At 44.1% G+C, this 17,351-nt stretch overlaps 1 protein-coding gene across 15 annotated transcripts in view; it reads left to right on the top strand.

Moving 5' to 3' along the window:
• The window catches only part of gria3a (glutamate receptor, ionotropic, AMPA 3a), a 55,451-nt gene that overhangs the window by 23,807 nt on the left and 14,293 nt on the right, over positions 1-17,351 (top strand). For all 15 annotated transcript variants that reach the window (XR_003052925.1, XM_017041540.2, XM_025065713.1 and 12 more), the window contains 9 exons: positions 3,340-3,527; positions 10,119-10,172; positions 10,275-10,436; positions 10,763-10,930; positions 11,086-11,190; positions 11,851-11,958; positions 14,098-14,304; positions 14,653-15,026; positions 16,810-17,008. Coding sequence is in view for 14 of the 15 variants with exons in the window: in XM_017041540.2 (XP_016897029.1) it covers positions 3,340-3,527; positions 10,119-10,172; positions 10,275-10,436; positions 10,763-10,930; positions 11,086-11,190; positions 11,851-11,958; positions 14,098-14,304; positions 14,653-15,026; positions 16,810-17,008 (1,565 nt within the window). In the remaining variant the exon portion in view is untranslated. The remainder of the gene's footprint in view (positions 1-3,339; positions 3,528-10,118; positions 10,173-10,274; positions 10,437-10,762; positions 10,931-11,085; positions 11,191-11,850; positions 11,959-14,097; positions 14,305-14,652; positions 15,027-16,809; positions 17,009-17,351) is intronic.

Raw genomic sequence — 17,351 nt, 5'->3', positions numbered from 1 at the left:
ACTGTCAAACACGATGTCTCTCACACACACACGGCAAATGCTTTTGCCTTCCCAGAAGCCCTTGCTCCGTTGTCACTGGCAGCGTGTAAGATTATCTCTCATCTAATCTGTGTTACTCCGGTGTTTTCTGTGGCTAAATGAAATGGAGGTCACTAATAGGAAACCTTTAGTCCATTATCAGTCACCACAGTGTTTAAGCTTTTATTCCTCCGTGTGTGTGTGTGAGTGTGTGAGTGTGTGTGGCTTCTTTTAAGACCGCTGCATTTAAGGAAGCGCCGGGCCGTTACTACAGTAGTCTCTCCACATTATGAAGGAGATTTATGTGATGTGATCTTCCCTGTTTACCCAGGAGGAAACAACATCCATTTGCTTAAGAAATGGAAGAGTGTTCTTTTGGCAAGTGGAAGTAGAGCAGGCAGTTGGTGCAGTGTTCACCCTCGGCACACAGACAGTGGGAGCTCATTTCTTTATATGAGCTTCGCCGCTTAATGTATTGGCCTTATACACTGACTTTTAAATCTCTTTTCCTTTGTGCAGTATTGGAATTCTCCAGCTGGAGGCAGGATGTGAAACGATTCAACTGTCGTCTTTGTCTCTCGTCTCTTTTGAAAAGAAATAATCGGTTTTTAAAAGGTTCTGCTCTGGGTTTTGGCTGCGGTGGTTTCAGCCAATCTGAAAATAATCATAAAATGGCTGAGTCCGTTAATTATCTTATGACTGTGGAAACAGTGCTGGGATGTGCAGTCAAAGTGACAGATGGGTTCAAGATAGAGATGGGGTAACAACAGGCGTAAAAAAAAATAGAATGTAGAAGTTGTTGTTGTTTATCTGCGTCTACAGAGGAAATGGATGTAATTATGTGACCTCTGACCCCTGTAAAGTGAGCGTTACTGTTAGGACCTGCGACTCTCTGACGCAACCTGTTCATTTTGTTTATTTTGTTAAGCAGTCAAAGTGTTTGTCTCTGATTTCACATTCAGGCGACAGCAGCAGCAGCATTAGCATTAGCATTAGCATTCATTCACGGGACGCACGATCAAAGCAGTCAATACCAGGATCTCGTTTGTTTGATGAGATCAAAGACATTAGCGCTGTGATGCTAACCCTCTGATGGTTCACTGTGTGAGTGGAGAACTCGCACGTGTCTTTGTCACATCTTTGGTTTTGGACCTTCAACCTGGACGACCTTTTTGGTCCACTTGTCCTTCTGGACCATCTGTGAGTTTTAAACTGTCCTTACTGTCCTGTTTGTCACAGAACGTTTGGAAACAACTTGTTACAGTTTTAAAAGCTAATTTTCGATTTAAATATAATCACTTTTTTTTTTTTATGACCTCGTCCGGTAAGAAAATTAAACCCTGAGAAAAAAGAGATGTTTCTCGAAAAGTGGTAGCTGTTTGTAACTGGTCACCTGTCATTTTATAAACAATTGTTTCTAAAATTAATTAAAAATTAAACATCTCCTTCTCATGTCCCATTTCCCCAGGACTGTGTCGTGCCATCGAGGTGAAATCTTAAACCACCCAGCGTTCAAACGTCTCTCACCGCCCTGACGTCACCCTGCGTCCTGTGCTGTTTCTGTGAAAGGCTGCACATTTTTGTTGCTAAAAATAGCCTTTCGCCAATACGCTGCTGAACGTGAATATGTATTAGTTTTTGGAATAATTGACTCCGTGATTTGCCCTTGATGCTCGTCCTGGCCGCCGGCTGTTGTACGGTGTACCATCTGTTTACAAAGTCAACCAAGACTCTCTGACCAATGACTGTCATTAGTGAGTTAACGGATAAACGTCGTCAGTGTTAATAGTCCCCAGGAGACCCGACCGTCCTCTGACATTCATGTTTCACGTTGACATTGTAGCTATTGATGTTAGCGCTCACCGGGTGTCATGTTCAATCAAATCTCTCACATCAACAACATTAGAGCTTTTCATCGTTGAAAGATTAAAAGGGAAAATAGAAATAATTAAACCCAGAAAGATCCAGCTTTGGTTAGTGTCAGAGAGAGAACCAGACTCTGGAGGAAATCGTTGGTAAATCCTTAAATCCCCTTTCTTTAGCAGAGGCTAACACTTTTCAAAGTGCCACGCGAATCCCAGCTTATGATGTTCAATGTTCAGAAAAACCCGGAGGAGGCGAGCTGATCTTCCTCCGCCTTTACATTTCTGTCCTGTCACCAGAGATAAAGTCCCTGAAGGTCCTGTTCTGATATCTGAGGGTGAGGAAAGGGTGAGGCCCAGTCTGAGGAACGGCTCAGCAGCTGACACTGAATTCCCACACCGCCCTGGAACGTGCCGACACACACACACCACTCCTCCACCTCCTCCACCTCCTGAGTGGCTCACGTGGAGACGCACAGCCAGAGCCACTTGTCTCTGAAGGCCACGGCTGATCTGAGAGCTGTTCTCCAGCCTCTTGACTGTGAAGGTCAGCGGCAGGAGGAGCAGAGGGTGAACGAGCGTGCTCCGACTACTTAGGAGCTCCGCTGAAAACCTGTCAGCTGACGTCCGTGGGTTATGACTGGACCACTGAAGAAGAAGAAGATTTTTTTTTTCACTTTACAGTTTACATCTACATTATCAACACCCTCTGTCAGCGGTCCATAAACTTTGGTTTATTTTAAACCTGAACTGAAGTCGGAATGTGGAGAAGGAAAGTGAACAACCTCTGCTTTTAACCCATCAACACGGTCAGCAGGGGGCAGCGCACTGACGTTTCTTTTAAACTTTCCACGTTTGTCGTAACCGTTCCTGTTCCTCTCCGTACCGTTTCCTCTCAGAAGTGTCGGTTTCTTCTGTGTTTATTCCTGGCAGTGAGACAATCACGGCCTGATTGGATTTGCATGAAAACAGTTCTCAGCTGCTTACTCAGCACCGGGGGGTGGGGGGGGGGGGGCTACTGTTATCTGAGGAGGGTGAGCGTTTTTATTCTGTGGTGAACAGGACGACAGCTTCATAAAAACAAAGTTTGTGACGTCATTAGAACGTTTATTGGCCTGTGAAACCTCTGGTTGAGGGTGAGCTCCAAAACATTTATCTTTCCTGAGGCTCAGATCGACTTTGTTAACATTTATTTTTTCATTTATTTTTTGGACAGTAATTAACTGAAGGACTTCATCTTCACCACAAACCGTTGAAGTGTGGCTTCGCTAACATCTACTGTGCGACATCCATCCTGACCTTAAACACAGTGTTACCTCCAGCTGTGATGAAGGCCTCCAGCTCTTCATCACTAACCGTGTCAACGCCCGCCCCCGCGGGCCCGCCGGGGCCCGCGCGGGTGGCTGGTCGGGGAACACCCTCGTTAATGGACTTTCTTCTTCTTCTCCTGTTCCTGCAGGTTTTGCGATCCTCCAGGCCATCATGGAGTCCGCCGTGGCCAATAACTGGCAGGTGACGGCCCGCTCCGTGGGCAACATCGTGGATCCCACTGAGTACAGACGCATCATCGAGGAGATGGACAGACGGCAGGAGAAACGCTTCCTCATCGACTGTGAGGTGGACAGGATCAACTCCATCCTGGAGCAGGTACGTGGACAGTACTTTGAAGTATTTCAGCTCTCAGTACTCGGTCGTCCTCAGAACCTTTGTTTCTTCTTCTTCTCATCTCTGGTCGTGCTGAGAAATTAAATCCTTGTCCTTGTTTCCGTGGTGATCCTCGGCTGACGAGCGTCACACCTGAGTCCCAGTTCAATATCAGTGATTGCTAACGTGCTTTAGAAGAAAAACAAAATGTCCAAAAATGAATTACAGCAGGTCTAATCGGAGCGGTGAGTGTTTACTCACAGTCATTACTGTTTATTTTCAGAGCAGTACGACATAAGTCGTGCCTGCTAATTACCGTTGTGGGGTCGTGTCTCTGTGTCCAGTCATGTTCTGCACTCACTTCTACTGAACAGAGGCAATTAGCTTTGGATAATTGATTTTCCATTAGATTTGATGGCAGTGGAATAAAAAATTACCAAGTAATCAGGAAAAAAAACCCGAGATCAAGCCTCAGTATTTTCTTGTGTACGATGATTTAGTACGATGCACCCGCTGCTTTCACTACAAGTGAAGAGGACAGCGACATTATGTTGTTTTGCTGTTAGTAAGAAAGCTAACAATTCTGACAATTTTGAACCTGTTTTTTGTAAAAATGTCAACTCTTCCTGATCTGAATTCGACCTCTAATGGTGACAGTGTGATGAATGACTTTGACCACAGTTGGGCTAAATGTGGTCCAATATAAGGAGCTATTGCAAAGAGGCCACAGAACTCTGAGTTAGAATGATTGGGTGGAAATGAAATAAATAAAAAAAGCTGAAGAAGAGAGAACTCTTCTCTGCTGGAGATGAAATAGCTGTGTTTTTCCTCCCTCGCTCTTTGTTCTCTATATAATTTTAGCATCTGCTGATTATGAGTCATGTTAGATGTGTTATTTCAGTAACGCCGTCCTCCTCACCACCTTTACATTCACAGACACTTTCATCATACAGCGCGCCAATGTAAAGTGTTGTGGGGACAGAAGGTCAGGCCTGGAACAGCTGTCAGAGTCTCAGCAATCATTCATCTCCTCCGTGTTACGTAACAGTAACAGTGTGTGGGCGCTCAGTTCTCAGAGCATACGTACAAACTGGAATAATAATAATAATAATTGACCAGATTATTTTTCGCTTTTGGTTCTGAATCCTGTCATTTGGTCGACTGTGGGCTGGCTACGCCGTTTGTCTGTACCAGGACTGTTGTAGCTAACGTTAGCTCTGGTGTCTGTACCAGGACTGGGGTAGCTAACGTTAGCTCTGGTGTCTGTACCAGGACTGGGGTAGCTAACGTTAGCTCTGGTGTCTGTACCAGGACTGTTGTAGCTAACGTTAGTGCTGGCCTTCTTTGCCATAAATCTTTAACTTTTTTTCTGCTAAGACCCAGGACCTGGTTGTAAATTATTTGATAGATGTTTCTGCTGTTCTCTGTCTTTCACGTTCACTCGGATACTTCTTTCTCAGTAATGTCTCGTACATTTCTTCTGCCTCAGATTCATGTTATCCCGTTAGACGGAGCTGGTCAGCCGGTGTCAGGTCGATCCAATCCCATTTATTTTACTCGGGTGGATTAATGTGACTGCGAGTGGACGGCTGCATCAGTCAGTGGAGTGTCTCTCCACATGCTGGAAAGTGGCATAAAAAAAGGTCCTGCCTCTCTGGAGAGCACCTCCTTATACAAGCTGTGACACCAACACTTGCTTTAATGTAATATCAGCTCCCAGTGTAAGTAGGACACACTGTCCCGTAACAGTAACAACAATGAGCCCTGCTATAAATAGCCTCTCCTCCTAGCCTGAGGGAAGATCTCTCACAAAGTCAGGAGTGAGCAAACACAACGCAGTCACTCAGGCAGCGAGGAGCAGCCGTTCCTGTTCCTGATGTGATTTATCCTCAAATCAATGCGGAGCCTCTGACCCCGTTAATACACCGTCAACAAATGTGCCCCACCCGGGTTGTTACCTCTTCCCGGGGTCTTATTAACGAACGCACGCCGACATCCATCATTTCATTCCCTGATAATTACTGTTGTTATCGGTGTGGTTTCAGATACAGCAGCTTTTATTTGTTGATGAATGTGCAGTGGGAGACTTCTGCTTCTTCTTCTCCCGCCTCGGCTGCCTCTCTGAGCAGATTTCCAAATACCCTCCCGCTCCTCCCCTCTGTGCGGCGAAGACGCAGCGATAAACATCTTTAAGGCTTCACAGCCATAACAGAAGGAGTGGGTTTGAAATATTTGCCAAAGAGGATTCATCAGCTCCAGGCCTCCTCTTCCTCCTCCTCTTCCTCCTCCTGCTCCGTGGACGGACGGAGGGAAGAGTTCGGAAAAATTATGATTGGATTATTTTCCTCTACATCTGTGAACTGAGAGTTTGGGTTTTTGGCCTCATATTCTCGACGTCCTCTTAGTCCAGCCAGACTGCACATGTACGGCCGTTTCAAATCTTTAACATTGCCTCCTCTCCAAAGTGGGTTTAAAAAAAAAAGTTTTAAGTTCAGTAAACGATGCCTGCAGCCGAGAAGTTTGACAGTGGAACTTTGGTTCTGTTTTTCTGACGCAAGCGTCGGTTCAGTGTTGCCTCAGTTCAGAGTGTGTTTACACAGAGAGGTCCATTTTCAAAAACAAACCATGCAAGAATTGGTTCACTGCTGTTCAGTCTTTGAAAAAACAAATTTCATTCTCTCTCTTCACGTTTGGTCCCTCTGTGGGGCTGCATACCCCAGGTTGGGAGACACCGCTGTCAGTACAGCCTTTGTTAAGTCCAGCAGGTCAGTTAAGTTCAGGAGCATCTCGACAGACATGGTCTGTCTCTGCAGCTGTTTGAGGTCACATAAATTTGAAACATTAGTCTCTCAGACTCAAACCCCACAATAATCTTTCTCCTAATTTGTAACAAACAAACAGTGAAGACGTCAGATGTTATTATTTATTTTTAACCAGTTCACAAAAACCTGTCATTTTCACGTTTATTTATTTCATCTTCCTGTTCAGTTTTCCAGGGTCCGTCGTCTTTTAACCCTGGAAATGTAAAAACCCGTCCCGTCTGTTCCAGATGTGCGTCTGTTCCTCGACCTGTTAGTATTTACCGGCGTCTGTCCTACAACTGAACTCAGACGACGACAACATTTTTTCTCTATTTAAATCCTTGACAGGATAAAGAAACCATGTTTCTGGGAAAAGACAAAACTAATCAGGGCTGTTTTTGTGCAGCTGTCTTTGTAACTGAGGCGTCTGAACGAGACCCAGGAGGAGTGTGAGTTAAAAGCGTCCTCGCTGAAAAGCAGCATCAAACAGCATCAGGACGGAGAGTTGGCAGCTGTAAAGAGGAAAGTAAACACATCACAAATTCACTTTTTATGTGGATTAAATTGGCAGTCAACAAAGAGAACAACTTCAGGTGTGTGTGTGTTTGTGTGTGTGTGTGTTTTGAAGGCCGAGGCACACGGTCTAAAAACAGCTGAGGAAAATAATCAAATCCTAAACACGAACATTTTGTTCGTACGTTTTCTTGGATTTATTTTACGTTGCCTAAAAACTGATTTCCAATTGGTGATAATGGATTTATTTTACGTTGCCTAAAAACTAGTTCGATTTCCAATTGGTGATATTAACCTTTGGCGTTCTAATGCTAATGTCATTTTTTTATTTATTTATTTATTTAATTGTTTGGCGTTCTAATGCTAATGTCATTTTTTTTTTTTTTTATGGTTCCTAACGTTTGTGTCTTGTTTGTCTCATCACGAACATACGTAAAAAATAATTCTTTAAAAATCGTCACATAAAAATAAATGACAACTAGTTATTAAATCAATCATTTTAATGTCTAATAATGTCAGTACCAAATTATTCTGGAGCCCAATCTCCTCAGAACAGCCCCGTGTGGTGAGTGGTGGTACTGCACTGGTTAAAGATCTTTCTCTGCAGCCTGTGTTGGAACCAAAAACAGTTTTGTCCTGGGTGAACTTGTCTTCTTGGATGCTGAGTATGAGATTTTCTTCTACGACCACAAAGAATTTATCAGTGTCTTTCAGTCTTTGGAGAATCCATCGATTATACTTGAAGTTTGTTTTGTTTTTGTTCCAGGGTTTTGAACCAGATTTCTCAGTGTGTGATCTATCACCGTGTCAATATTTGACGCTTCTTTCAGTCTTCGTTACGAGGCGTCCACTTGGAGCTGAGGTCGAACGTGCCTCAAACCAGAATGTTCTGGATCAGAGTCAGTGCCAGCAGCTGAACATCTCTGTTTTAGTGTCAAAAAAAAAAAAGAAAAAAAGTGGAGCGCTGCAGGTTGTATTGATCAGGACGGTGCACGGCTGCAGGGAGTCGCTGAAGTTTCCACGTTCCTTCATTGATGAAAACATTTGAAGTTGATCCAGATGTGGCTGAGACTGAAGTGTCGTCTGTTAGCGCTCCGCCGCAGGTGTCGTCTGTTGTCTCTCTGTGGTTGGACGCCTGTCCTGTCTTTGTAGCTTCTGCAGTTTTTCTTCTTCAGATCCTCTGGTGTGACAGTGAAATTGTTTGCGGTTTGACAGTTAAATTGTGTTGATGCTGGTTTGTTTGGACTCCGTTCCAGTGTTTGAAAAGGCAGATGACAAGTCAGTGCAACAAAGAGCAGGAGTCGCTGGGGCAGACATCCAGCTCGGTGCAGGACTGAGGCTCCAGTCTGTTTAATTAGAGTGTGGTCTCACAGGAATGTTAAGGCTGATGGAGCCGCAGATCGGTCCAACTCAGCCCCACGACCAGACAGAAGGGAGGCAGAAGCCTGAGGACGGGGATAATAAAGATAATTAGGACCTGAGACTACAGTTCTCTGTCTCCCCCCCCCCAGCTCCCCCTAGCCCCCCCACAGCAGGTTCTCCCTTATTTCTGATTATATCCCCAACAGCAGATGAATACTAATGTGAGGAGTGTTGATGCTGCAGGAGGAGCCGACGGCCTGGAGGTGAAAGCTTTAGTTTTATCCTCACGACATAAAAGAGAATATGAACATCAAGTGGATTCTGGAATAAGAACTGTGATGTAAATCCACCCAAGACTAAGCTCGCGTCAACAAACCTGGGTCGACCCCAGTTAACCCTCACATGTGAACCGTGACATCACACACTGTTAAACTGGTAAACCTCTCACAGCAAACACCAACAAACATGTTTTAGGTTGAAACTAATCAAAATCCCGTGCATCTTTACAAATTAAATTAAATTAAATTAAATTGTAGAAACTCTAACATTTAATGTAATTTTTAAATTTAAATTTTGCAGTCATGAAAACGTGCTCCTGATAATGGACTTCCATCTCACAGTGGGAGTTAATTCCTATATTTCCCAGATTCCTATGAGGGGACAGGAAGTGTTCCGCCCCCTGGCTGTGCACTGATGTAGCTCATCACTCCAGGAGCGTCAGCTTCATTAAGTGCTCGCTGTGATGCCGCTCTCTGACCACCGGGGGCTCCCTCTCACGTGGATGAATAGAAGATAAAACCAGGGAAGCTTTCCAGGATTTTTTACTGGAGAGGCTGATGTGGGATTCAAACCTTTGAAGGTCGTTGGCACGGGGGTGGAAAATGCAGAACAGAATGAGATGTTTTTACGTTTTACAGAGGCCGCAGTTTGCTTTATCATTTAAATTGCCGGCTGTTCCAGGCTAACACTGGAGACAGGAAATGTGAGGGCGGAGGACGTTTTGACTCTAAAGAAACAAAACTACAGTTGTACTACAGTATTCATCCAAAATATATAAATACCAGCAAGTATAAATATACCTGAAGATATCTCCATCATAATCCCACTTAGAGGAAAATAGATGAAAAACATGATCTCAAAAATAATTTTTTTTCACTAACACCATTGACTTCTGATCTCTCTGCAGCTAAACTGAGCCTGATGCTTTTATAATCATAACTTATTGTACTGTATATTTGACCTTGTCGTTTCACAGAAGATGACGTGTTGTTTTTTATCATCCAGGTTTTCAGTTCCTCAGTCTGAGGTCTTCGATGCTGTATTCAGGTTTCTTTTATTGATCATGACGTCTTAGAAAGTGTGATTGGTCAGTGCTCAGTCCAACCCAGTCCTGGTCTCCTTCAACATGGTTTCCCTCTCACTGTGGAATCCAACATTTAGAGGATTTCAGTGCTGAGTATAGTTCAGATCTGTGGGCGAGTGTAGAAAGTGAAAAGACAGGGGAGGGAAAATAAAAAATAAACAACTCTCCACCCCCTCAGAATCTTTTGTACTCTGCAGCAGTGAAGCAGGCTGATATGTGTGCGTGACAGACAGAAATAAAGGCTGGATGGATGGACGGGTTCAGAGGAGACAGACAGACAGACAGACAGACAGACAGACTGTCCACTGTTTTAGTTTTAATTAAGTCTCCTGTGTGACTGAGACAAACGAAGGCAGAGGAGAGAGACCCTCGGAGCCTCGACCTTTTTTTTTTACATATTTTTTTATGTGAAGTTAATAGAAAGGATCGACTGCGACAGTTTCTGACTGTGGTTCATCCTCCCCTCCCCTCCCCTCTCCTCCCCCGGCCCTCCCTCCTCCCCCCCCCCTCCTCCCCCGGCCCTCCCTCCTCCCCCCTCTCCCCCTCTTCTGTCAGGTGGTGACCTCAGGGAAGAACAGCAGAGGATACCACTACATCCTGGCCAACCTGGTAAGAAACCCTTCAACTGAACGATGGAAAAATGAAACTGACTCTGATGATGAAGTCACTCACCACGCTGCCACCATGTGGCCGTTGTCTCTCTGCTCTCAGGGGTTTTCTAACGTGAGTCTGGACAGGGTCTTCTCTGGTGGAGCCAACATCACAGGTTTCCAGATCATCAACCCGGACAGTCCTGTGGTCCAGCAGTTCCTGCAGCGCTGGGAACGCCTGGACGAGAGGGAATTCCCCGAAGCCAAAAACTCTCCTCTGAAGGTCGGTGAAGCTCCGAGTGCTGACCCAGCATTTAGGATTTTAATTAAACGTCTTCACCGTCATCTTCATCTTCCTCACTGCACGACTTCTTCTAGATTTGAGTCTGTAATTTTAGCCGACGTCACAGAAAAGACCTCCGTCTGACTGACCACCTTCAGTTATATTCAGACTGTTGTTCTTGTCAGTCAGTGATGAAGAGCCTCCAGTCTATGTTTCCTCATCAGGACTCAGCAGAAAGCTGCTGGTAAAATTCCCTGTTTGTCTGACGCTGTGTCCGATGTGTGTGTGATGTCACCGGCCCACGTTCTGGGTTTCTTGTGTCACAGTACACGTCGGCACTGACCCACGACGGCATCCTGGTGATCATCGAGGCCTTCAGGTACCTCCGACGGCAGCGAGTGGACGTGTCGCGCAGAGGAAGCGCGGGCGACTGCCTGGCCAATCCCGCAGTGCCCTGGAGCCAAGGCATTGACATCGAGAGAGCCCTGAAAATGGTGAGGACATGAAGTCAAACAGAGGAGAGAGAGAGAGAGGGAGACGGCTGCAGCAGAGTTAGGGCCGTGGGTGAGGTTACGGTTGGTCACCTGTTGTCCCCCCTGGCCTCCCCCCTGTTCTCCCCCCTGGTCTCCCCCTGTTCTCCCCCTGACAGGTCCAGGTTCAAGGCATGACAGGAAACATCCAGTTTGACACGTTCGGTCGTCGAGCCAACTACACCATCGACGTGTATGAGATGAAGTCCGGTGGTCCCAGGAAGGTAAGAGGAGAGAGAGAGAGAGAGAGAGAGAGAGAGAGAGACCACCGTGATGGAAACATCTCTCCATGTGACGTTCAACAGAACTGTGTTCTCCAGTATTCATTCATGTACTCTCTGTTAGGAGTGAGTTATGAGTTTGTTTTTAGTCTGATGTCAGATTAGTCTGAGAGTCAGAGCAGGAAGAAGAAGATGATGATGAAGAAGACGATGATGAAGAAGATGATGATGATGATGAAGAAGAAGAAGAAAAAGAAAAGAAGAAGAAAAAGAAAAAGACAGACGAAAAAGAAAACATCGGTTGTGTTTCAAATTCCTTTCCTTGTTTGATTGAACCTAAGAGCAGAAAGAAATCATTTTTATTAAGTCAGTTTTAGAGATGTTTTTTAATTTTTCCTCATCCTCATCTTTAATTCAATCTTTGCTGATTCCTCACAAAAGAGAACATTTTCTGAGCCCAGAATAGATTCTCCTTCTCTGCTGAAGTGTGAGTTCAGGTCAGGTGAGAAACTTCACTCCCTGAACAGAAAATTGTTTGTTTGACAAAAAGCAGCCCAACGACAAATATCTCTGTACACAAGGATAAACAAAGTCACACACACACACACACCTGAAGTCACACCTGCTTCCTGTAATAACCGTCCACCTCTGTGTCCTTTTCAGATCGGCTACTGGAATGAGTACGAAAAGTTTGTTTATGTAATGGATCAGCAGGTCACCAATGAGTCCTCTTCTGTGGAAAACCGAACAATTGTGGTCACTACTATTATGGTACACACTTGAGCAGCTTTTAAAAATATTTCACTTTTGAGAGATTTCTGCCACTCAAGGTCAAGGTGTCCATTGTTGTCGATCTGTCCTGGGAGGGTAGAACTGTTTTGGTCCTTTCAGTTGCTTTCCATCCACTCACTACATGTTGAAACAGTCGATCCACGCAGAGTGTTTCAACTGTATCCGTGTGGGTGCCAAAGCATTTTGGTTTCTTTAACCTTACAGTGGGCTGTTGTAGTAGTGACGTCACAATAACGGCTTTGGTAATGACGCCAGTGTAGAATAGAGACACACCATCATTTTCACTTTCAGTGCATCCGTACGTAAGTAAATGAGAAAAAAAAAATCCTTCTCATGAAGTAAAACGTCAGTGTTTTGATACATTTTAATGAGTAAAACGGAGCAGATCAGACATGAAGAACCATCGGTGGAAACCTCTGGTTGTTCATGTCGATAATTTACTTCTTAAATTATTTTCAGGTTTATTTAAAAGAAAAAACAAACAGTATTAATATTATTATCGTTTTAGTTGAACAGTCATCATCAGCCATTTTTAAATGTAAGATAAGGTACGCCTTATCTTACATTTAAAACCATGGCCTCTCGCTCTCTCTCTCTCTCTATCTCTCTCTCTCTGCCTCTCTGCCTCTCTCACTCCACCTTCTGACTTTGTCTATTATGTTTTCATCTTAGGCAAATTCAGAATGTCAACGTCATACATTCTCATTCCAGTCGTCAGATCTTCATCATCCTCCACCAGCAGAAGAAAAACCCTGATCAGTGAAATCAGGACCAGATAAACCAGACCAGAGTAGTCGATCACTGCATCATCCCCTCACAGACTCAGACCTTTATTTTCATCTCATTTACTTCATGTTAACCTCATTATTCTCAGTGAAAGTCAACCATAGGTCCGTCCTCACAGCCGGCTCTGTCCGTTCAGGTCGTTGGTGTTCCGTCTCCCCCTCTCCCTCCCCCACCCCCCAAACGCCTCTCAAAAATAAACAGCCAAAGCTGTGTGAAAGAACTCTTAATTTTAATTGTTGTTCAGACTCGTCAACATAAACAATAAACAACAAAATAAATAATAATAATGAAAAAATATTTAGAATAAAACAGGATGAAAAACCAGAGTTCTTCTTCAGGGTCTGTGCAAATATATATATAAAAAAATATTTATAAAGTGTTTTAAAAAGTTCTGATAATAAACATAATATATAACAGGTGTCTCAGTGCAAGGCAGGGTTCAAAGGTCAATCAAACAAAAGGAAACTATATTTTCCTTTTTTTTCGAGGGCTTGCAGTAGCACCTCTTCCTGCAGGTGGCGCCCTAAGTGGTCCCTGTGCCCAGAGCCGGCTCTAAATCACCCAACTCAGTTAACGTGTTTAAGTTACTTATCTAATCATTTCTCTGGTACCATTTTTTTCATGACTTGTAAGGAAAATAATAAGTGAAAAAAAGAAAAAAAAAGGTTACATTTTTTTTAGAAACAAACGAAACAAAAATCTATATAATTATATATTTTAAACGGTGTGTTCAAAGACAGGCACACGACTTTGTCAAGAACCCAAAGACAAGTGATTGATGTTTCTCACACATTCAGGTCAAAGTTAAAGTTTTCAGATAAAAGGATTTTCAGAGACTTTGAATTCTCTGCTGTCACTGACGTTTACTTCATGAACTGGAAAAAAAAAAACGCTCCATTCACCTCCTCCTCCTCCTCCTCCTCCTCCTCCTCTTCCTCTTTGTTCCCAGCTGATGTAAAGCACATGTAACCCCCCTCCTCCCCCCCTCCTCCCCTCCTTCTGTCATTGGCCTGTTTGCACCTATTGATTTCTTTTCTTTTCTTTTCTTTTCTTTTCTAACAGCACGTAGCAGCCCTGTTTTTGAACTTTCATCTTCCTCATCGGCTGCTTGAACTTTTTTATTACCTGTAGCTGACCTTTGACCTGCTCCTATTCTTCATCCCTTCTGTTTTGGTCTCTCATCCTTGCATGTGCGCATGCTCCAGTACCAGTTTAGGCTACTGACCCACATGGTGTGGTCACTGTAGACCGCCTGTGTGTATTTGTATATATATATGTGTGTGTGTGTATATATTTGTGTCACACACTCAAGAGTTTGTGTCTAATTAACAGGAAGCTCCGTATGTGATGTACAAGAAAAACTATATGCAGCTGGAGGGGAATGACAGATATGAAGGCTACTGTGTCGATTTAGCTTCTGAAATTGCGAAACATGTGGGGATAAGATATAAGCTGTCGATTGTGCCGGACGGGAAGTACGGCGCCAGAGATCCAGAGACCAAGACGTGGAACGGGATGGTGGGAGAACTGGTCTACGGGGTAAGTGTCGAATAGATCTGTTTACGTTTAAAACATCCGAACACAGGACTGAAAAATCGATTCATGTACGTTACGATCCTGTTTAGAGGGAAAAAAGCCAAAGATTGAATTTCCTTAATTTTGATTTTTTTTCCTCCAATTTACTTTAAACCTGATTTAAGGTGGTAAAAAAATAAGTATAATATAAAACCTGATTTAAGGTGGTAAAAAAATAAGGATATCAATGTCAGCGCAAATCATATACCTACCTTTTCTCGTGTATCTTTTTTTTGTTGATGTAAATTGAATGATTTATATAAGTATAAATACATCATGTGACCTGCTCCGTGCCTGTTTCCGTCTCCACAGAGAGCCGACATAGCCGTGGCTCCTCTCACTATCACCCTGGTGCGGGAGGAGGGGATCGACTTTTCCAAGCCCTTCATGAGTCTGGGCATCTCCATTATGATAAAGAAGCCGCAGAAATCCAAACCGGGGGTCTTTTCCTTCCTGGACCCTCTGGCCTACGAGATCTGGATGTGTATTGTCTTCGCCTACATTGGCGTGAGTGTGGTGCTCTTCCTGGTGAGCCGCTTCAGTCCCTACGAGTGGCACCTGGACGATGCCGATGAGGCCAAAGACCCTCAGTGTCCCCCAGACCCTCCGAACGACTTTGGGATTTTTAATAGCCTGTGGTTCTCCCTGGGCGCCTTCATGCAGCAAGGATGCGATATCTCACCAAGGTTTGTTGTCGTGTTTGCTCCTCACCAACGCTCGGCCGTCTTTGTCCCCGTCTCTGCATTTTATAGTCCTGAACCGTTTCCATTCTGCCATGGTGAATATGGGTTATTTTGAGATCTCACCTCTGGCTTCACTTGGCTGCACCCTCCTCCCATCACGCCTATCATTCCTCTGCCCGTCCTTCTGTCTTTTGTTCGTTGCTGTGACGCCGCATGCCGGCAGAATAACTGATATCCACCATGAGGGCTGTAAAATGCACCGGGGTCATTACACCTCCGTCAGAGTGGCTGCCCTGACTCTTGGCGGGCTACCGTGTTTTTGCTGCATGTCCCATTTTACGCTCATCACTTTGGTGCATGTGATGTATTTTGTGTGGGAGCGGAAATAATCACCATCAGGACGCCGTCACAGCTGCTGCCTGTCAATCATCTGTCCATCCGTGTCCACATCACTGTCCTGGTGCCACCCACCTCATCAGACGTCCCCACCTCTGACACATGCAGATGTGGCCCACATACACTTCATTTTATATGGGCCAACCTCCTCTTGGCCCATATATAAAGTGGATGTGGGCCTGATGTGTCCCACATGTCTCAGAACAAACATGGTGTCCAGATCTGGGTCAGATCTTGGTCTGGTTGCTGTGGTCAGCTTGTGGCCCAGACTTGGCGGACAGGACACAACACCAAACACCACGTGGGTCAAATAAAAGGGTCGCAGGGTTTTAACACATTCTTTAAAAACGGTCAGACCACAATCAAACGTTTGTGTTTTATTCTCATGAAGTCTAGAATAAGAACAATAATGAAATTGGACCGGATTCAAACTACGGACCAGTAAAACTGCCCCATGAAAAAAACATCTCTGAAAACAGATGGTGGGGAAAAAAATCCATCAATAATTCGTCCTTATCTGGTTTGATGGCAGCAGTTTTTGTTTTTATATTTTATATTTTCTGTCCTTGGACACTTGACCTTTATCTAGAGCTTTGATTTTTTTATTTATTTTGTTGTTGTTGTTGTTGTTGACACCGAACTCTGATGTGGGAAGATTTTAGTGCTTGTTTTGTTTAACTTATATAGTCCAAGGTTTTTACAGAAATCTTGCACCAACAAATATTTTTTGTCTGGTAGACCAGCAGTTTCCAGGTGAGTGTTCTGTGAGTGTAACTTTGTCGTTTTCATTTTTTTTTTTCCCCTCGTTTGTTCGTACTGTGGTTCCGTCTCCATCCTATTGTTCCATAATGACTTTAATGTATTCCCTCAGATCAGTGTTTCCCACAGAGTGGGTCACTTCCCACAGATGGCAGCGCAGGATTTATTTGGGCTGTTGAATTAATTAGCAGATTTTTTTCAACTTTATATTTTAAACTCGATGGGAATAAAAGTGTCTGGAGTTTTTCATCTATCCCAGCTGTTAGAAAAGTTTGACAGACTTTTATAAATAAATGTAAAAAAAAAATGTGGGAGGTAAAGTGGGTCACTGCGCTCTGTCATGTACAAAAAGTAGGTCTTCATGTGAGAAGTTTAGAAAACTCTCATCTAGGTGGCCTCTCCTGTTACAGCCAGGGGGAATGAGTGTAGGATGTAGCACCATCTAGTGGTGGATTACACTGTTTAACACCTGCGGTAGCCTTCATTAGTTCTACTTCAGACTTTCATAAACTCACTGTTGTGTTTACAGAGTGCTGATGTCATTGACGGTCATGGTGTCATGAACAGTACCCCGCCCCGTAGGTTTGATCCCACTGCTCTCATGTCTCCCTGCTCTTCCTCCCCCTCTCAGGTCTCTGTCTGGGCGTATCGTCGGAGGTGTGTGGTGGTTCTTCACCCTCATCATCATCTCCTCCTACACGGCCAACCTGGCGGCCTTCCTCACCGTGGAGAGGATGGTGTCTCCCATCGAGAGCGCCGAGGACTTGGCCAAGCAGACAGAGATCGCCTACGGGACGTTGGACTCAGGCTCCACTAAAGAATTCTTCAGGGTGAGTGCGTCTGACCAGAGGCGGCTATACGCTAACAGCGCTAATGCTAACATGGAGCCTGTGGACCACCGACAGTAAAAAGGACAAAATCATGTTATTCCTCAGGATCAATATATATAAATATATATTTAGGCATATATAAATATATATAATATATATAGGCATATATGTAATTAATATATATAATCATATTAATTAGCTGAAGCAGAACAGTCTTCTGCTAAGGCTAAAATGTGTCCACAACCCAGATGTTTTTTTTCTTCTTTATTTTTTTGAAATATATATTTTTTAATTTCTGAAATAATAAAATAATTCAGCAAAGGCGGGGGGGGGGGGTTTTATG

Source organism: Cynoglossus semilaevis, chromosome 19, assembly GCF_000523025.1.
Source record: "Cynoglossus semilaevis isolate Cse_v1.0 chromosome 19, Cse_v1.0, whole genome shotgun sequence".
Classification (NCBI taxonomy): domain Eukaryota; kingdom Metazoa; phylum Chordata; class Actinopteri; order Pleuronectiformes; family Cynoglossidae; genus Cynoglossus; species Cynoglossus semilaevis.
Note: the sequence above shows the minus strand (reverse complement) of the source record. Positions and strands in the feature narration are given on the sequence as shown.